General features: G+C 46.1%; 1 protein-coding gene across 2 annotated transcripts in view; it reads left to right on the top strand.

The window, feature by feature from the left end:
• The window catches only part of LOC117831435 (unconventional myosin-XVIIIb), a 47,122-nt gene extending 26,116 nt beyond the window's left edge, over nucleotides 1–21,006 (top strand). For both annotated transcript variants that reach the window (XM_034710131.1, XM_034710130.1), the window contains exons 27-42: nucleotides 76–200; nucleotides 311–465; nucleotides 2,887–3,010; nucleotides 3,519–3,719; nucleotides 3,812–3,922; nucleotides 6,093–6,197; nucleotides 7,114–7,275; nucleotides 7,382–7,495; nucleotides 7,696–7,812; nucleotides 7,911–7,994; nucleotides 8,197–8,334; nucleotides 8,419–8,604; nucleotides 15,524–15,657; nucleotides 17,344–17,511; nucleotides 17,596–18,559; nucleotides 20,809–21,006. In XM_034710131.1, the coding sequence (XP_034566022.1) occupies nucleotides 76–200; nucleotides 311–465; nucleotides 2,887–3,010; nucleotides 3,519–3,719; nucleotides 3,812–3,922; nucleotides 6,093–6,197; nucleotides 7,114–7,275; nucleotides 7,382–7,495; nucleotides 7,696–7,812; nucleotides 7,911–7,994; nucleotides 8,197–8,334; nucleotides 8,419–8,604; nucleotides 15,524–15,657; nucleotides 17,344–17,511; nucleotides 17,596–18,541 (2,870 nt within the window). In that variant the 3' untranslated portion in view covers nucleotides 18,542–18,559; nucleotides 20,809–21,006. The remainder of the gene's footprint in view (nucleotides 1–75; nucleotides 201–310; nucleotides 466–2,886; nucleotides 3,011–3,518; nucleotides 3,720–3,811; nucleotides 3,923–6,092; nucleotides 6,198–7,113; nucleotides 7,276–7,381; nucleotides 7,496–7,695; nucleotides 7,813–7,910; nucleotides 7,995–8,196; nucleotides 8,335–8,418; nucleotides 8,605–15,523; nucleotides 15,658–17,343; nucleotides 17,512–17,595; nucleotides 18,560–20,808) is intronic.
• Nucleotides 21,007–21,255: the final 249 nt, after the last annotated feature.

The raw sequence follows: 21,255 nt of genomic DNA, 5'->3' as shown, positions 1-21,255 counted from the left end.
ACCCTGCCTGTCACCTCAGACAAAGTCACATCCATCTCTCCTCTCACACACTCACACACACACACACACACACAGACGGCGAGCTGGCCATGCAGCTGGAGTGCTGCCAGACGGAGGTGGAATTCGTCCGCAGACGACTCAAGCAGACGGAGGAAAAACTGGAGACGGAGAGACAGACGCGACAACAGCTCGATGCCAAGGTGAGACGGGACGCCGTGACGTGCACGGACACGCTGATGGGGGATTAAATCTCAGAGGGGTGATGACACCATGCCCGTGTGTGTGTGTGTGTGTGTGTGTGTGTGTGTAGGTGACGTCTCTGCAGGCCCAGCTGGAGCAGTCTCGGCGGAGTGCGACAGAACTGAAACGTCACTGCCGCCGCGTGACCTCTGACCTCCAGGACGCCAGAGTCCTCACAGACAGCCTGCAGAGCCGCATGCATGAGCTGGACCGCAAACAGAGACGGTGTGTATCATCAATGAGGACTCAGTGAGACATCTACTCAAAACAAGGGGGAGGAGTTAGAGCACACCTGAGATACTCTTTAGTGTTGTGATGACGTCCAATGAAAGGCGAGTCATCGGCGTCTGAAACAGGAAGTACTCCGCCTCCTTATGAATCAGCAGAACATTGTTTCCTCTCATAAATATCCAGAGGAACAAATTAATGTGAAATTAAAATTCCCAGAAGACATCAGCGCTGTGATTAAAACTGGAAAAAAAAACCACCTCCCTCTGAATCTTCACGAAGTCCTCCGAGGTCAGCGTGAGGATTCGGAGTGTTTTCCATCAGATTGGAAGAACGTCATTACCGCCTCTGATGGAAACAGGATTAATGAGTTTATTCAAAGGCTGCCGCTGTAATTGGTTTGACTTTTAGAAAAGGGTTTTAGAGACGGAGAGGAGCAGGAGGTTCGGTGCGGGGGTCGTCTCCGGGACGCCGTGTGCAGCCGACTGAACGAAAACCAGACCGACACCTGAGAGAACTTTTTAATGATGCGCTCCGTTTAAAGATCTCTGTTCTTTTCATGCTTTACATCTAAAACTTCATTTATCATGAGGCTAATCTACAGTTAATAAAAACAGTGGAGGAGCATCAAGTAGACCTGTTTCTTAATCCAGAGAAGAATAAACATCAGGAATAAACAGAGATTAGGTAATCCAGATTTAATATTTATCTGCATAAAATACCCAGTTGTTGTTCCTCAAAACATTTGGGTAGGATTAAGATTACTTTAATCCTTTAATCCAGATAATCTGGATTATCCTGATCCCATCTGAGGTTGGGATTCAGGCTGGATTACAGGAAACTATATTTAATAAAACTCTGGATTAGAATGATTCAGATCTACTGTTTTTTAATCCAGGATCAGTTTATCCCTCTTGCTTTTGACCTTGTTTTAAAGAGAGACAGGAACCTGATCCAGAAAGATCCCTTAGTCTGTGTAACCTGTAATCTGAGCAGATTATATCTATCAAATTGGATTAAATCTAGAAGAAAGGTTGTTCATCGCATATTTTAAAATATAAACTGAGTGAGATTAGGTTATCCAGATTTAATATTTATCTACATAAAATACCCAGTTGTTGTTCCTCAAAACATTTGGGTAAGATTAAAATTACTTTAATCCTTTAATCCAGATAATCTGTTGCTCAAAACTTTTAATGATCTTGATTATCTTGATCCCATTTGATGGAGGGATTCAGGCTGGATTACTGGAAACTATATTTAATAAAACTCTGGATTAGAATGATTCAGATCTACTGTTTTTTAATCCAGGATCAGTTTATCCCTCTTGCTTTTGACATGGTTTTAAAGAGAGACAGGAACCTGATCCAGAAAGATCCCTTAGTCTGGGTGACCTCTAATCTGACTAGATTATAGCTATCAAATTGGATTAAATCTTGAAGAAAGGTTGTTCATTACAATTTTTTTATATAATCTGAGTGAGATTAGGTTATCCAGACTTGATGTTTATCTAGATAAAATACCCAGTTGTTGTTCCTCAAAACATTTGGGTAGGATTAAGATTACTTTAATCATTTAATCCAGATAATCTGGATTTTCCTGATCCCATTTAATGCTGTGATTCAACAAATACTTAGTTGTTATTACTCAGAGCATTTGGGTAGGATTAAGATTACTTTAATCGGGATAATCTGGATTATTCTGATCCCATCTGAGGGTGGGATTCAGGCTGGATTACAGGAACTATATCTGATAAAAATCTGGATTAGAATGATTCAGATCTACTGTTTTTTAATCCAGGATCAGTTTATCCCTCTTGCTTTTGACCTGGTTTTACAAAAGAGAGAGACGGGATGAGATCCAGATACAGACTTTGAAAGACCCCTCAATCTGGGTTACCTGTAATCTGACCAGATTATAGTTTTAAAATTGGATTAAATCTTGGATTAGGTAAACAAGACTTAATATGTATCTGTGTAAAACCTCTAGATCTTTTTGTTTGAAACTTTTTGGGTAGGATTAAGATTACTACGAATGAGATAATCTGGATTATCCCGATCCCAGTTTGATGGCATGATGTGGTAATCTACCTTTTATAGTTCAGGATTCTTAAATATAATCCCTCTCACTTTTACTCTAGTTTCCAAAAGAGAGAACCTGATCCAGATTCAGATTTTTAAAGATCACCAAGTATGGATTACCAATAATCTGATCAGATTACATACATCAAATTAGAAACAGGTTATCACAAAAAGGAGAACAAATTGGAGGAGGTTAGTTAATCCAGACACCTCCACCTGACCAGCTCTGAAATTAACGTCCTGAAATGTTGTCCTGCACTCTTCGCTGACCTTAAACACCTCCCTGTGTGTATCTGTGTGTGTGTCTGTGTGTGTATCTCTGTGTTTGTGTGTTCAGGTTCGACAGCGAGCTGACTCAGGCCCTGAAGGAAGCCGACAACGAGAGAGAGCAGAAGGACAAAGTGTGTCAGGAGAACACGGCTCTGGGTGCAGAGATATACTCGCTGCGCCGCGGCGTGCAGGTGAGGGGTGAAGGATTCTGGATTAGCCTTCTTCTGGTTCATGCATGAAGCCGGGATTAAATCAGTGATGATGGAAACTGGATCGAAGAGTTTCCTGCAGCTCAATACATAAAACACTGAGATAACTCTCTCTGTTCCTCACACAGGTGATTATCAAACATCTAGAACATCAGAACCTGCAGATCTTGTTTCCATATATTATCCTCACCTCTGATCGAGCGAGGATTTGAATCCTGCAGTTTCTCCCAAACATTCAGAACCTCCACATTTAGAGGAATCAGTTTTTAAGAGCACAGATAGGACCTTCAGTTTCTTTGTTTCCTCGCCTGTTTTCTCACTTCCTGTCCCCTGAGGCTGAACTCTCCAAAGTTCCCTCCAGCAGGATGAAACTGTTTAACCCTCTTGGGCTCCAGAGATGCTGCAGCAGCCAGAGGACGAACCTGGTCTGTCTGATCTGCAGGAGGAACTGTTCTCACTCAGATCTGTGTGGGTGTGTGTGTGTGTGCAGGAGAGCCAGTCAGAGGTGAGCCGTCTGCAGAAGCAGAAGGAGGAGTTGTGCGCTCAGATCCGTGACCTCAGCCTGCCAGTGGATCTCGCCTCAGAGTCGCTCCCCGACCTCAAGAAGCAGCTTCGCCTCCTGGAGAGTCAGGCCGGCGAGAGAGCGCAGGAAATCAGCACGCTCAGCGCCAAGATCCAGCAGAAGGAGCAGGTGCTCGCCGTGCTCAGAGACACACCTTCAGGTACACTAACCTCCCCTCTGCTCTGCTGTGTGTCTCACCTCGTGTCTCTGGTCTTTCACAGGTCCACATGCGCTTTGAGATGGAGATGGAGCGGATGAAGCAGATCCATCAGAAGGAGCTGGAGGACAAAGAGGAGGAGTTGGAGGATGTGCACAAGTCCTCTCAGAGACGGGTAGGTCAGCACGGATGAGAGGGTGCATCACAGAGAGGGTTTTAATGAAGCGGGCTCATCTCCAGACCAGGTTTTAGATGAAAGCATGAACTGGATGCTTTATATCGGTCAACTGAGCACCAAAAGTCAAATCTCAGAGCCTTTTGATGAGACCTGCATGAATCTTTGTCCCCCAATCAGTGTCCCTGGTCTGTAAACTGATCACCAGAGTCTTGTTGATCAGGGATCCAGACTCTGCCAGCTCTGAACCTGATAGCCCGCGTTGTGTAAGAGCAGCATTGTGTTGTTTGTGTACAGATGGGTCTTTTTTGAAATGTCCTTCCTCAGCTGAAAGAATTCTTTTCACTGAATCCACCTCGAGTGTTTTTTTCATAATGTTATGCAACCAGGCAGCCGTTACATCACATCCACACACAAGCAGACAGTGTTACAAACAGGTGTCCTACACAACCTGATGATTACACAATCACACAATCAGAGCGGGGCACAGGCCACCATGAGGCCCACTGTGACACCCCGGTCAGGTGGAGAAACAAACTCTGACTGACCTTCATCTAAAGACCGAGACTACGACCCTCGACCTGTTCCATTCTGGAACAGTGAGAGAGGTAGCTGTGCTTCACAAACATCATTAATACGAGCACAGAGCTGCATATCACCAGGATGATGATCTGAAAGTTGAAGGTTTGAGTTCGGATGAGTTTGTGAGCTCAGCTGTGACTTAATGAAGTAAAGTTAGAAGGATGTGCAGCGCTCTCTTACAAAGAGAAACAAAACAAAGTAACAAAGTAACAAACAACAGTCTAACAAAAGCCTGACTCAGCCCCCCTAAATAGTCTTGACCTGATGAAACCTGGACTCCTCTAGACCTTTTAAAGGTGTGCTGTGATATCAGGCAGCAAGTTAGCAACAGATCCTGGATTGGACTGAGATCTGGAGTCAACATCTTGAACTTACCCCTTGCCAGGGTCGGCAGAAGCACCCTAACCAGGGTCAGGGTCATCATAGGCCTCCTGGTTGAGGTTGGCATGGGCCCCCTGATCGAGGTTGGCATGGACCCCCTGATCAAGGTCATAATGGGCCCCCTGATTGAGGTTGGCATGGGCTCCCTGATTGAGGTTGGCATGAGCCCCCTGATCGAGGTCATCATGGGTCCTCTGATTGAGGTCGGCATGGGCTCCCTGATTGAGGTCGGCATGGGCCCCCTGATCGAGGTCATCATGGACCCCCTGATTTAGGTTGGCATGGGCCCCCTGACTGAGCTCTGCATGGGCACCCTGACCTGGGTCATCAAAGGCACCCTAACCAGGGTCAGACCCTGTCCATGTTTTCTGCTTTCCCTTCCTTAGATCACTTTTGGTTTATCCTGACCCTGCAGAGCTGCAGTTTAGGAGACGCTCTGACCCCATCGTCTAGTCCAGTCGTCCAAAGTGGGGGTCGGGACCCCATGTGGGGTCGCGTGACACTGATTGGGGGTCGAAAGATGCATTCTTAAAAAATAATAGTAATTTGGAATGATCCAAAATTGCATATTTAATCTATTTATGTTAAAATAAACTACAAAAATTGAAGCTTAGCTTTAGTAATCCATTTTCTTCTTTGCTTTGTTGCAACATGACCAGAGGAATCATGCTGCTTCAAGGTTTTATTCAATCCTAAAGAAATACTCAGGTTTTTGGATTGGCCTTCTGGATCCCAGAATAACAGAACCAGAGCCGTGTGTCCTCGAGGCGGTTAGCCGTCGCTCAATCCACAAACAAACATTTGAACAGCAAAGCTGTTCTGCTCCTGGAGTGTCTGCTCCTGAAACATTGAAGCTGAGTGCTTCGCCACTGTACTCAGTAAATACTGAAGTGAATGAAGCACCCACACTTCACACTGGAGTACCTTTTAATCTCAGGGATAATGAATCAGAGCGTCTTCCCTGTGGCAGAAGTTTTAAACCAACAAACTGCTGATGATTTATTGAACGCAGCCTCGTGTTTGTTTTTATGTTCTTCAGCAGACGATGATGTTTTCATGCTCGCCGTTACACATCCTGCTGCAGGGGAAGTCTCCTGTCAGGGGCTGTAAAAGCTCATCCAGGCCGCTCGTTCATCATTCTCCTTTTCCTCTTATATGTGTGTGTGTGTGTGTGTGTGTGTGTGTGTGTGTGTGTGTGTGTGTGCAGCTGAGGCAGTTGGAGATGCAGTTGGAGCAGGAGTACGAGGAGAAACAGATGGTGATTCACGAGAAGCACGACTTGGAGGGACTCATAGCGACTCTGTGTGACCAGGTACGATCACGCCTCTGAAATCCTTCTCTCACTTTACATCCGAGCGCCAGCTTCCTCTCCCGCCGTAGATCATCCTCGCCGCGGGTTAACATTCTCCGGCTGATGAATATGTCACCTCTACATTACAAGCTCCACAAAACAAGCATATGCAGCGAGGCGCTGGCTGCTGATTTAGCGCTCTGTCTCTGTCACGGCGAGGCTGTAAATGGAGTCCTGACGGCTGGTCTGAGGCCAAACTGACACTCAGCTCAAGTTTAAGTCTATTTAAAGGGGCAGTCCACTATTTTAACCCTGGGCCTTACTTTCTTTTAACTCTTAAAGGTCTTAAAAACACAGAAAGTGATGAAACAAACAGGCTGGAACAAAATCCATGAGGGGGAATGTGTTACGTCTTGTTTTTGCAGCCTCAGATTTGAAGGGAAAGATCCTTTTAAAGCCTCTCTGCACAGACACCAGACTCCTCTGACAGAAGCAATCATTCCTCTGCGAGGTTAGGTCGTTGTTTTGGTGAATAGAGTCTGCTGGCTTTCTTTCTGTGATGTTTTCAGATACTTAAGGCTGATTTATACTTCTGCGTCAAATCGACAGCGTACCTACGCAGAGGCCTACGCACCTAGCCAACGTGCACCTCCTCCAAAATCTAAACCACACATAGAACAGCACAGGAAACACAGACACATGCTCATATAGGGAGGGTCATTTTCTGCAGACCAGCTAAATGAAGACACATTAAATCACTTTGAGGGACAGTGGGGGGTCGCGAGTCTTTGGCACCTTTATTTTGGAGGAGTTAGAGGATGTTCTTCAATCAGGTGCTTATGTTTCAGCCGTCACTTCCTGTTTCACTCCTGTCAGCTGAAGCAAACTGCTCGCTCCCCTTTCTTTGAGGCTTTAAAGTGTCGTGCACGTCCTGCAGGTCGGACACAGAGACTTCGACGTGGAGAAGAAGCTGAGGAGAGACCTGAAGAGGACTCACGCCCTGCTGGCCGACGCCCAGCTCCTCCTCTCCACCGTGGACAGCCCGGGGCAGAACTTCCCCAACGGCAGCAGGGAGCAGATCGAGCGCCTGCACTGCCAGGTAGCATCACCTGCTCAGTAAACGTGCCTCTCCAGGCTGTACGCTCTGCTCTGAGAGAACAAAAACACGCTCATGCACTCTCTGTCTTTTGTGTTTCACCTTTCAGCTGGAGGAGAGCGACTCGAGGCGGCTGGAGGCGGAGAGCATTCAGACGACGCTCTCTCAGGAGCTGGAGAACTCTCAGATCGAACTGGAAAACATCTGCAAACAGAAGAGCGTGGTGAGTGTGCAGACAGGCCAAGGACTCCGGCTACAATGAGACAGTGAAGAGAGAATCTGAACATTTAACAATCATTGGAATCTGAAGAAACACATCAGACATGCAGCCTCAGTCCCTGATGTCTCTGAAAAGTTAGCACGATGTTGTTGTAAAGTTTTCTAACACATTTCTTTAAATCCTCTCTCCTCTCGTCCCTCCAGGTGGACGAGCAGATAATGCTCCTGCAGCACGAGAAGGTGGACCTGCTGAAGAGACTGGAGGAGGACCAGGAAGACCTGAACGAGCTAATGAAGAAGCACAAAGCTCTCATCGCTCAGGTACCGCTCTGGATTTGAGTCTCACTTTGAGCTCTTGTTAATCACTAACTCATCCCAGTAATCAAACCCGTCTCTCCCACTTCTTTCCCCGGGCTCAGTCCTCGAGTGATATCTCTCAGATCAGAGAGCTGCAGGCTGAGCTGGAGGAGGCAAAGAAGCAGAGGCACACTCTGCAGGAGGAGGTAACGCAGCACTATGAGAGAGAGAGAATGTGGTGTAGAAGCGGGTCTGATGTGAGCTTTAATGGATTTCTGGATCATTTCACCGCTTTGTTTCAGATCTCAGGGTAATGAACTCATTCAGGGACGTGCTGCTGCATTAATTCAGCTCTCCAAATGTTTTCCCTCTCTCCTCCTCCTCCTCCTCCTCCTCTTCTTAATGCAGCTCCAGCAGAGCGTGTCCAGGGTGCAGTTCCTGGAGTCGTCCACTGTGGGGCGCAGCATCGTCAGTAAACAGGAGGCTCGAGTGTGTGACCTGGAGAACAAACTGGAGTTCCAGAGAGGGCAGGTCAAGAGGTTTGAGGTAAAATCACACACTCACACACACTTTACACACACTTCATCTCCTGCAGGGGTTTTAGTTGTGACTCTGCTCTGTGTCGTCCAGGTGTTGGTGCTGCGTCTGAGGGATAGCGTGGTCCGTCTCGGGGAGGAGCTGGAGCAGAGCGCCCAGGCGGAGGCTCGGGAGAAGGAGAACGCGCGGTACTACCAGCAGCGCGTCCAGGACATGAGGCTGGAGATGGAGGAGCTGATTCAGAGGGAGCAGGACAGCGGGCGCAGACGCATGGAGCTGGTAACTGAGACACACTGAGTTCGGTTTCACACTGTAAATAGAAGCACGTGTCGCTAACGCTGAAGTATCTGCCCGGCAACCAAACATATGAGTCCTCACACACACATATGCATTCCTTAAACCTTCCTACTTCAAACACTGTTCATCCTTGATTTACAGAGAGCTAGACTACACCACGCCACAAACTGCTGTGGTAGTGGACCAATGACATGAGGCATGAAATCAAAGAAGGGGTTCAGTGATTGGCTGTGAGGGAAACCCAACAAATAGTCATTTTGTTTGACTATGGTAAAAAAAAGGATGAAATCATTTGACTTGGAAAGATTCAAAAACGCTGGGTACGACATTAGTCCTGTCGACTCCTCAGAGGTTACAGCCTGAGGTGTTACTGAACACTGCTTGTGTGCACTGATTTTAACATTTAAAATGTTCATAATCATATTTTAATGTAGTTTAAAGGATTTGTTCTCCACCTCAGATAGCAGCAGAAGCAGAATATACGAATGCAGTGTTAGATTCAGGTAACAGGCTAACCTCCATCTGGAGTACTGGATACTGTCCTCTCTGACTCTGGGTTTGGTGACGTATTTATGGCCACAGGAAGTGTAATATTTCAGATACAGAGGTTATCTAGAGCTCAAATTGAAGCTTATGAAGTAAGGCAGTTTTTTAAATACAAATGTGGCCGTGACATTGACCATATAATGCTCACAAGTGACCATGTCCAATGAGATTTCATCCAACAGATGCTATTTTTATAGTCTTGTTGTGTATTCTGTGGATGATATTTTAAAATCTAAAATCAGCAAGCACCAGTATCTTATTTTGACACTTTCCCCTATGTGTCAGGATACTCTATGCCACATTTCATACTTGGATATCAAGGAATGCAATATTAAACCCTTATTTTCTGGATTTACATTATCATGTGAGGAGCATTCTATTTAACAAAAAGGCATTTTTGGCGCCTCACGACCAAGCGCCGCCAAGTTGAGAGTGCTCATTATCATCTTGAGGTGGCCCAAGGTATAGGCTAACTGGAAATACGATATCCATCATTAGATATTCCACATTTTTAAAAGAATGCATGCTACATTTTGCATTTTTAAGAGGAGTACAGTCCAGTCTCTCTGCCTCTTTGAGTAACATTCATCATCTGCAGGCCGTGCACGTCTCTTTGTGCTGCAACTTTCAGAAACAAGGCGATTTAAAATGTGTACAGGGGAGTGGAGATACATTAAGGAGGCATTAAGACAACATAAAAACAGATTGCATTTAAAAAGCAATAAAAACAAAGCAGCTACAAGAAATTACATTTAACTTGAGACAGGATTTAAATAGCTGCAGACTTAAAAGAAGTTCTGCATCTAATTTACTGGAAAGCTGCTTCAAACCTTTACAGGTGCCAACAGTTCCAGGAGGAAGGGAGCAAAAATCAGAGATTATGATGAATGAAGTCTGAGGGAAACTGAGTAAATCTGTCCCAGAGGACCCGAGGAGTCTAGATCCTTTTAGGTAAACACGTAAATCAGAGATTGATTTAGTCCTGAGAGCTTCGTAATCATCTCTAATTCACAAGGAAGATTCAGTGAAAGGAGAGGAGGCACACACGAGGCCTGGTGTTCGGATTAGAGGAAGGTTGGTGTTTTTGAAGATGACAGCCGCCGCTCTCTCACATCGAGGAAGGAAAAGATAGAGAGAGGAATAAAAAAGGCTCTCTGAGGGAAAACAAACAAACAAAACAAAGTGTGAGTGAGTGAGCAGCGAGAGGAAGAACATTTAATCTGAGACGTGTGTCGTCCTGGAAAAACACAAACACTGCAGACACGAGGAAGTATTCTCAACGTGGAGTAAATGTTGAGTATCAGGTAAAGAGTCAATAATGAGACACTCTGAGTTGTTGGTTTGGAGTCTTTGAGGGGAGAGAGAGAGCCCAGCAGGAGGATCAGCACCTTGGAGAGCGTTAATACCTTCTGCAGGGCATCATTTTTCCCCAACAGGGTTCAGACTAATCCCGCCGCACTGTGCTGGGATTAGCTCCTGGCCCAGGAGTTTGCCTTCAGGGTTTTCTGCTGGAAGCTTCTCTCACCGAGGAACTCAAGTCAAGAGTTTAACTCCAACTTTGTTTAATGTGCAGCATGTTAGCATGTAGCTAAAGTGTGACCGGTTCACATCACTGACCTGGTTAGCTTCAGAAAACAAACGTGGATTTGGAATATCTTGTGCCTGTTGGTTTCATGTTTAACCTAGTGACTCTCTGAGCCAATCACAGCACAGTATGATGAAACTAAATGATGGTCGGGCAGGAAACAGGATGGTACTTGTTTGTTAAAAGAAGTTGCAGAAGAAGTGAATCAATCGGGAAGTCGGGGGTTAAATCCCAGGTCCTGCTTTCCACATGCTCCAGACATGCACATGAAAGAGAGGGGAGGTGTGCTCTCCCTGCCTCAGGATTAGGCATTCCTTATATGGATGTTGAAGGGCAGGGGTCTTTGCTACTGCTTTTCCTGTCTTGTCTCTTAAGGAATTCATAGGAAAGAGAGGGGAGGTGTGCTCTCCCCACCTCAGGCTTTTGCATTCTACCTAAGCTCATGGTAGGGCAGGGGTCTTTGCTGTTGCTCTTCCTGTCTCAGGCTTGACATCCCTCTTATGCACGTACAAGGGCAGGGGTCTTTGCTGCTGTTCTCCCTTCCTTGAATTTCACGAAATTTTATAAATAAGTTGGGAGTTGTGCTCTCCCTGCCTTAGGATTAGGTATTCCTCATATGGACATTGAAGGGCAGGGGTCTTTGCTGCTGCTCCCCCTGTCTTAGCTTTTAATGAATTCGCAAGAAAGAGAGGGAAGGTGTGTGGGCGTGCTCTCCCCAACTCTGTCTTTTGCCTTCTACCTAAGCTCGTGGTAGGGCAGGGGTCTGCTCTCTCTGCCTTGGCTTTTAAGGGTAGTTGTGCTCTCCCCACCTCAGGCTTGGCATCCCTCATAAGCACTCGGAAGGACAGGAGTCTTTGCTGCTGCTCTCCCTGTCTAGGCCTTTAATGAATTCACATGAAAGAGAGGGGGAGATGTGTGCGTGTGCTCTCCCTACCTCAGGCTTTGGTATTCCACATAAGCACGTGAAAGGGCAGGGTTCTTTGCTGCTGCCCTCCCTGCCTTGAATTTTCATGAATGCACATGAAAAAGAGGGAAGTTGTGCTCTCCCCTCTTTTGATGAGTGATCCTGACTGAAGTTTTAGTAGCAGCAGTGGTACCATGAAAATCTTGACATTCTCGGAAACTCCTGAAATAAATTGAAACAATAACTGGCTGTTAGCTTAGCATTGCAAAAAGGTTGAAACATGTGGAAACCGTTAGCCTCGCTCCATCCAAGAAATATAATCAACCCTGAAGTATCTCTGAAGCTTCGGGATGAAAACTTAAACGGAGCGTCAAACGCTATGGACACCACAGGAAGTGTGCGAGTGCCTCCTTTCCCCTGACCTCTCCTGTCCTCCTGAGTGTTATTCCCTCTTTCTTACCCGTTAAGTTGCTCGGTTTAATAAAGTGATAATAACAGCAGGAGAGGAAAATCTCCACTACACGCATAAAACCCTCTCAGACCGGAAACAGAGATATTTGTAGCTCCATTCCTCACTGCTCACACATCCCCAGCTCTCTGCCTCAGCCCGGCTCAGGATGCTAAATATAAGATATATAAAAAGTATTACTCATATCCGAGCGGGGAGACAACACTTTAAGCAAGGCCGGTGCTTTAAAAAAAACCCTGGCAGGAAACAGCTTCCTCCAGGCGATGATTGAAAGTACACCCCGCTCTCTGAATCCAGCCTCTCTCTCTCTCTGCAGCGCTCTCATTAACAGAAGCAACAGCTGGTGATTTATCTGGAGCGTTCCTGCACAGGTTTGATCATGGCAGCGCTGACAGCAGGAGGGAGGGTCCCTGCACACACCTAAACACTCATCTGTCATAATTACCGCTTTGTATGAGGGATGTGTTCTCAACGCTTATTCTCATAATCAGATTCAAGCGAACGGGAAATCTTCACCGGGTGGTTTGATGGAGCTGACACATGGAGGGAACAGTTTCCTTTATTTAAACCTCTACCTGTGAATAAATATAAGGTTTCTGTCACAATGTTTACTGACTTGGAATGCTAACGGGAGCTAACGTTCCACAGTGTCAACAGGCAGAGCTGAAATTGACCAAACTCCTTCTCACAGATATCCCTGATATTTGCTGTCGTGGATTAGAAATGATTGTTATAGGGTTCTGACCAATCAGAATCAAGTATTTAACACAATAACTTCTTCAACCCATCTCCTTCATTCGTCTTCCTGCAACAAACTGCACAAAGAAAACAGTTCAAGCATGAGCAGCCAACCATATCTGTTAATATGCACAAATTAAAGCTCCTATAGGGAGTTTTAGCTGGCTATGAAACACACTGAGTACATAACTGAGTAGCAAAGACGATTCAACACGGCTTTAAAACCCTTTCAAACTCAAAAAGCCGTGATCGCAGAGATCGGCCGGTGTTTTGGTTTAAACAGCGACCCTGTTAACTGGAGACTCTCAGCCGGATGCATCCCTCATAAACGTCTTTAGACCATCATTAAATATCTGATGAGGATATTTTGAAATCTTAATAAAAACTAAACTAGTTTGCATTCCCAGGAACTCCCTCTGTGTTTCAACAGCTGTGTAAACTCCACAAACACTGACACGTTAGGCTGAAGGTCTCCAGTTTACAGGGTCACTTTTAAAAGCGGAACACCGGGAGGAGAGACGCATTCACGGTGGGCTGAGAGAAGACTACTGTTACAAGCTGCTAAATCAAGAGAATCACAGCTTCTTCTTTTGAAAAGTACACACACATACAAACAAGATAGAACAAATAAAAACTAATGAAAGAAAGAGAAATCAAGAGAATCACAGATGGAAAAAACAATGACTGGGAATGGTTTTTTGAAAAATTTGACAAAAAAAAAATTTGGGAAAAAAAAAATGTTTTTTTTTTTTTTATTAAAATTTGAAAAAAAAAATTTTGAAAAAAAATTTTTGAAATTTTTTTTTTTTTGAAAAATTAAATTTTGAAGAAAAAAAATTGATAAAAAAAAATATGAATTTCTTTTTTCGGCAAAAACAAAATGAAAAAAAAAATTGGCAAAAAAGTTGACCTGGAGAATCACAGCTTCTTCTTTTGAAAAGTACACACACATACAAAAAAGATAGAACAAATAAAAACTAATGAAAGAAAGAGAAATCAGGAGAATCACAGATGTGTGTGATGTTATTGTGGACGGCGGGAGGAATAAAAACAGTGCGGTTAATCTACCAATCAGACACAATCAGCATTGGAGGCCCCGCCTCCTGAAAGTCCTGGGACCTTTTGAAAAGTACTACCCCTCTAGCAGGGGCTTTTTAGGGGGGAGATTATCTACCCCTGAACTACATTTAGACCCTGGGTCCACCGGTTGAAACGCAGGTAGTTCAGGGGTAAAGTTCCTCCGGTTGAAAAACGCCTTATGTGTTGACTTTGGCGCCCCCTGTGGACAAAGCAGTAACTCTTATCACTCATCAGAACCCCCCATCTGTGTTTTTAGATATTACAGAGTATCACACAGACTTAATTAATCTTGCTGCTGATGGTCTTGTTTGCTTTTGTAGCTCATAAAGAGTCATCAATATTCAACTCAGCTCATTCTGCAACCCCCAAGAAACTCCTCACTGGAGCTTTAATTCTGTGTTATCATATTTTTAGTGTTTCCCAGTGGAGAGGAGGTAGTTTTCATTTCTGATTTTGCACGGTGTAAAAATCTGGCGAAACACTCGTTTTCAGCTTGAATATTAAAACATTTAAAACAAAGTTAAGTGCCTCAAACTCCTCGTTCAGCCGCTGACTTCCTGTATTTGATGCTATCACAAGTGATAAAAATTCAATTTTCCCTGAATCCCAGGGAGCGGATTAAAGAATATTTTAAAATGTGTTGTGATGTTAAATTCTGAGTTTCAGTTTCAGACTCAGACGTGTTCTCGTCTCGCTCGCAGCAGATTCTCTCTCCGTGACCTCTGAGCTCAGAGACTGAAAACAGCGCTTCAATAATTATTCACTTATTAGCACAAAGCAGGCGGCACACACAAGGATGCCCTTTAACAACCTAGCAGCTACACACACACACACACAATAACACACACACACAATAACACACACACACACACACTCTTACTCCTCCTCCTCCACCAACGTTCTTCACGTCATCTCTCTCTCATCCTGCTTTCTCTCTCTGACTGTGATTAATCCTCATTGTCTCCTCAAGGTTATGGACACACACACACACACATGCACACACAGAAATACACACACACACACACACATTCATACATGGTTATGTGTCTCTATGACAACCGCTGCACCCACACCCGTCTCCTCAAAGCCAACGAAGCCAATAACTTTGAAAGCCTAGAAGCTGCTTCCTGTGTGTGTGTGTGTGAGAGACGGTGTGTGTGTGTGTGTGTGTAAGAGAGAGAGACTGTGTGTGTGTGTGTGTGTGTGTACTTGAGAGACAAAAGAAGGAGGAAAATAAAAACAGATGAGATGATTTAATAAATCACTCTTTTCTCCCTATGTCGCAATTTCTCCTCCAAACAAGCCGAACAAACACGAGCAGCGGCGGTGGCGGCGGCTTGGAGGTCACATGACTTTGCGTGTGTGTGTGTGAGAGAGAGAGAGGGCGCCCCATTGGATGTTCAGTGTTTGACTGATGAGGTAATACGGTGGAGAGTGAAGGTAATTGCTGTGGCGGCTCGGGGCCTCGGGGGGTTTCACAGGTTGCAGAGGGAGGGCGGCGGTGGCGGTGGTGGTGGTGTTGAAGGTGAGCGTGTTCCTCGCCTCAAACAAACATCCTTTAATCTGTTTGTTTGAACAGGAAATGCAGGTGGAGGAACTGAGCGCCGTCAGGCAGGCGCTGCAGGCCGACCTGGAGACGTCCATCCGCCGCATCGTGGATCTGCAGGCCGCCCTGGAGGAGGTGGAGTCCAGCGATGAGAGCGACTCAGAGAGGTAATGACTTCACGCAGGGAGGGAGGGAGAGGGGGCGACTCCTCCTGCTCTCCTGCTCCTCTGACATGATCATGTCTGAATGTTTTAAAGTCAACCTGTTCACCACTCTGCCCTTCACTCCAGCGCTCATACTGCTGTGGAGTCCCTGACTCGAAAGAAAGACCTGTAAGAGCAACAGGAATGTGTGTGCCAGTGTGTTTAATGTGAGGTGTTTATAAACCTGGACCTTCTCTCTGCACATCAGGGGTTCACAAAGTGATTGAACAACAATATCTAACAGGGTCCAGGTTTACAAACACAGTAGTTTACATCCAGTCTCATCATGACATCATCAGATCAGTGAGTTCAACATAGAGTCCGCCTGGTAAAGGATAATTCTCGTCCAGCTCTGGTTGCATTTTTATAAAATCAGATCTCAAGATTCAGAAGAAGAAACTGGAATTATCCTTTAAGGTGCTTCTAGTGGAAATGGCTGAATGCATGGCTACTAACAGTCCATGGGCCACTTCATTATCCTCAGACTCTTTCCAAAGACCCTACATCAAGACCGGATCAGATCCAGTCCCCTCTTCCAGACAGGACTCAGTCTGATCTCATCTTAATCCACCATGAGCAGAGCACTTTGCAGCATTTAGCAAGTTACAGTGGCAAGGACAAACTTCCTTTAACAGGCAGAAACCTCCAGCAGGACCAGACTCATGTTAGACACACATCTGCTGAGACCGTGTTGGAGAGAGGGATAGAGGGAGATGAAGAGAGAGAGAGAGATGATAGTGGGGAGACGGATAGTAGTAGTTGTAGCAGCTGGAGTCTGGACCACGTCCACAGCAGCAGAGATCCAGAGGAACCTACGAGACAAGGGAGCTCAGGGACTCCAGAAAGGTCTAAGAAAAAAGAGGAGAAGAAATGGGGAAGGAAAGGAAGGGATAAGAAAAGGAGAAATAAAGGATGAAGAGACATGGAAAGAACAAAGAAAGAAAGAAAGAGGGACAGCAGGAAAGAAGGAATGATAGAGAGAAAGAAAGAAGGAGTGAAAAATGATTTTAAAAAAAGGAAGGGATGAAAGAAGGAAAGAGAAAGAAAAAAGAAAGAAATGTGAGGAATAAAAAGGAAAGAAGGAAGGAAGGAATGAGAGAAAGAAAGAAAGAAGTAAAGAAAGAAAGGATGAATAACAGACCCCAAAAAAGGAATCTACAGCAGAGATCCAGAGGAACCTACGAGACAAGGGAGCTCAGGGACTCCAGAAAGGTCTATGGTTAGTAACTTTAATGGGACAGGAAGAGTTAAAGTGAGAGACAGGCAGAGAGAGGAGAGAGAGGGAAAGACAGGATCCCAGTGTGTCAGTCTAAGCCTATAGAAGCAGAACTAAGACCTGGTCCAAGCCTGAGTAAATAAACGTGTGCAAACATCAGACTCTTCTCCTGAGTCTGAGAGTCTGTGAGACCGTCTTGGAGGTATCTCTGACAGATGTAACTGTGACTCCTCTCAGTGGTCTGTGGAGCCTCAGTGGTCTGTGGAGCCTCAGTGGTCTATGAGTCCTCTCAGTGGTCTGTGGAGCCTCAGTGGTTCCCTGCCTGCATGCTCTCTGCAGCAGCGTGACAGTCTGTGATTTACCTCCAGATACTGAGAGGGAGAAGTCTCCGCTCTAACTCTATCACTGTGACTGACTGTGAATCTGTTCTGCAGTGACTCTGTGTCCAGTGCTGGCTCCATCGGGACGGAGGACGTCGGGGAGGGGATCCGTCACTGGTTAGGAGTCCCCAGAGGAGGCTCCCGAGCCGGGGGGTCTCTGTACGGCAGCAGCCACGGGGGGCGGCAGTCTGTGGCCGACACCATGAGCACCTACAGCTTCCGGTAAACAAACTGAAGACCTGTTGATTCATTCATGTATCATTCAAGGATCGATGAATCCGTCACACTTCTCTTCTCCCTCCTCAGGTCCTGTGTGGACCCTGAAGACGAGGGATCTGAGGCTGCAGGGTCCGGCGGTCTAGGTCGAGCTCCGTCCTCCTCCGCTCTGTCCGAGCTCCTGGAAGGACTCCGAAAACGCAGAGCGGGTGGAGACGCAGCCGATGGAGCCGGGAGCACGGTCTCCCTGCCCGTCTATCAAACCACAGCAGCCTCCACACTCAGACGGAGAGCCTCCGCCCTCTCTCTGGGACCGGAGGACCTCCAGGAACCCCGACCCGGCCCCAGCATCCTCAAACCCTCCTCCCCGCTCCTGTCCCGCTCCGCCAGCTCTCGCTCCGTCAGCGACGCTCCAACATCCGTGTCCACGTCGACGTCAGGAGCCAAACTGTCCCGCTTCAACTCCACCGACTCTGTCTCCGCTCTCCCCTCGCTGCCTCGCCTCTCCTCTTTGGCGTCCTCCCTCACTTCTCGCCATCGTCCCCCGTCCCTCTCCATCCCAGAGGAAGACCCAGAAGAACCCCGCCGCTCTGTGGCGAGTCCCCTCCAGCGCTCCCCTCAGCCTTTGAGGCGGTGCATGCTGGGTAGTCTCATAACACATGACGGAGGCGAAGCCCCTCTGGGATCTGAGCCCCTCGTCTTCCAAAACCGCCGCCTCGCTGACGACGACGACGCCACATCAGACATCCTGCCCGCCATCCGCAGAGCCCAGTCCACCAGCAGCCTGGCCGGCTCGGTGAGGGGGGGCAGGCGGGCGCTGAGCGTCCACTTTGGAGACCTGCCGCCCTCCACGCGCAGCAAGAGGAGCTCTGAAACCGAGTCCTCCAGCTCAGGGGGGTCAGGGGGAAGCTCTCAGAACGGGGGAGCGAGGCGCAAGTATGACAGGCCGCAGGGAGAGAGGCTGGAGGCCGAGGGGAGCGAGGCGGGAGACGTGGCGTCAGTCATGAAGAAGTATTTGAAAAAAGAGGTGGACTGAGGTCGCCGAGTAGAGGAGGTGAGAGGACAGAGTCTTTATTCAGGATCAGGACTAGAGATTAGGACAGACTCTAACTCCATAAGTCAGTCCTTTATGCAGTTTATTAAAAGCATGCCTGACTAATATTCAGACCTGTGCTCATGGAGAGATTCAGACCTTACTGAGAGTCTCTGATGGTCTCCTCAGGCTGCAAACGAGAGGAGGTGAGGTGTTGAGTTAGTTTTTTGATGCTATAGAAAGAGGATTATAAAGTAGGATCAGTTTAGAATGTTGACTCTTCTCTCTTCTTCTCCAGGAAGGCAGAATTCTAGAATCTTGTCTTTGATCTCAGAACTCTAAAATGTTGTCTTTGATCTCAGGATTCTAAAATGTTGTCTTTGATCTCAGGATTCTAAAATGTTGTCTTTGATCTCAGAATTCTAGAATGTTATCTTTGATCTCAGAACTCTAGAACGTTGTCTTTGATCTCAGAATTGTAGAATGTTGTCTTTGATCTCAGAACTCTAAAATGTTGTCTTTGATCTAAGAATTCTAGAATCTTGTCTTTGATCTCAGAACTCTAAAATGTTGTCTTTGATCTCAGAACTCTAGAACGTTGTCTTTGATCTCAGAATTGTAGAATGTTGTCTTTGATCTCAGAACTCTAAAATGTTGTCTTTGATCTCAGAACTCTAGAACGTTGTCTTTGATCCCAGAAATCTAGAACGTTGTCTTTGATCTTGAAGACAGAATTCTAGAACGTTGTCTTTGATCTTGAAGACAGAACTCTAGAACGTTGTCTTTGATCTTGAAGACAGAATACTAGATTGTTGTCTTTGATCTCAGAACTCTAGAACGCTGTCTTCGATCTCAGAACTCTAGAACGTTGTCTTTGATCTTGAAGACAGAACTCTAGAACGTTGTCTTTGATCTTGAAGACAGAACTCTAGAATGTTGTCTTTGATCCCAGAACTCTAGAACGTTGTCTTTGATCTTGAAGACAGAATTCTAGAATGTTGTCTTTGATCCCAGAACTCTAGAACGTTGTCTTTGATCCAAGAACTCTAGAACGTTGTCTTTGATCCCAGAACTCTAGAACGTTGCCTTTGATCTTGAAGACAGAATTCTAGAATGTTGTCTTTGATCTTAAAATTCAGAGATCAAAGACAACATTCTAGACTCCAAACCCTCTTCCATATTGAGGCCATGATTGACAGCTGTGTCTCCAGGGTAAGATGTCAGCGTCCGTAGCAGGAGGACGGATTTGGCTTCACTTTTGTACAGTGACAGGAGGTGAACACATCATCCCTATCTACCTTCAGCTCATTGTCACAGCTTCATCCTGTCCCGTCTTTAGTGCTGCCGTCAGCAGAACAGTCGGATTGAAACTCTTAAAATAACGACGTCTCTCTCAGAGCAAACAGAGAGGTTTAAACCGGCCTGTAATTGTTCAGCGGCGTGAAGGATGCAGGTTGCTTTTCCCTACAACTTTAATGGTTTCACGACAGCAGTTTCCAGCGCCTGGGGAGGAATAGCGGTCAGAAGGGAGTGATTTAAGATGCTTAGCACTTCATCCTGCAGACACCCAGAGTCATTCTTGGTGAGGATCGGGGGGAAAAGTGAGCAGGTGGACGGATTAAGATGCAACAGCAGCGCTCTGAGTTTCCAAAGAGAGGAACACGACTCGAGCCCGGACTGTTTGTTGCGGCTCATGCAAAGATAACGTAAAGAGTTTGCAGCTTTTGCAGAGAAAGCATGCTGAGTGGATGATAATGCATCCACCACTCTTAAACTACCTTGTGAAATGTGGTGTCCTTCTCTGAATCTGAAGGTGTGCAAACGTGTGTTTTATCACCAATTACTTGAAAAACTAACGACACTCCCCGAAGCGTCTGCTGTACTTTTAATTCAGCCCTAATGTTTGCTCTTAATTGCTTCTTTGGGGAGCTGAATTTGGATCGATTGTTATCAGGACCTGGTGAAATTCAGACTCTTAAAGAAGCTTCATTAAAGTCCTCCTGCAGCTCTGAGGGTTGTAACACAGAGTTCCTCCCCTCCTCCTGAGAGAGGCTTCTCTCCCTGCGGACAGCAGGTGTAGCATGATTCAGGAGTGTCTCTGGAAAGAGGAGGTATTATTAGTCGCTCTTTCTTCCTGATTTCTCTCAGTGATTTGGAGGTGTTTGATAAAAACAGGCTTGGACCTGTGCATGTGTATGTCTCCTCCTCCCCCCCCTCTCTCTCTCTCTCCGCTCTGACCGTCCTGTCTTTGTTTGTTCCTCTCCCATCAGCCTCTGTGTGTGTGTGTCCACATCCAGCCGTGAGCTTCACACACACTGAAGAGAGCGGGAGCTGCAGTCCAGGCTGCGGCAAACACTTCAGGAGTCGACGAGGAGGTTTCTCTACGTCTGCTGGAAACTCCTTCAGAACACTTTCCGCTGTGTCTCACATCAAAACTGTTTGTATATGAATAAAAAATGAAAGAGCGATCTGTCCTGTCATTTATTCTGTTTGCAGACGATCATCAGATTTACTCTGGACACACACAAGTCTCTCATTGTAGGTGAGTTGCATGAGATTTCTACCTCTTTACCCTCTTATTCTCACTCTGGTGAAACTGGAGCACAGAAACTGGACAAGTAGTTTCCTGAAGAACCAGTTTTGGAATCCACTGGCTGTTATTTGATATAAGTATAACTTCTGAAAACCTTTTGGGGCTTCTGGTCTAAGCACCCGTT

The sequence above is a fragment of the Notolabrus celidotus genome, chromosome 19, assembly GCF_009762535.1.
Source record: "Notolabrus celidotus isolate fNotCel1 chromosome 19, fNotCel1.pri, whole genome shotgun sequence".
Lineage (NCBI taxonomy): Eukaryota > Metazoa > Chordata > Actinopteri > Labriformes > Labridae > Notolabrus > Notolabrus celidotus.
The sequence above is the reverse complement of the archived record's forward strand: the minus strand, read 5'-3'. Positions and strand labels throughout refer to the sequence as shown.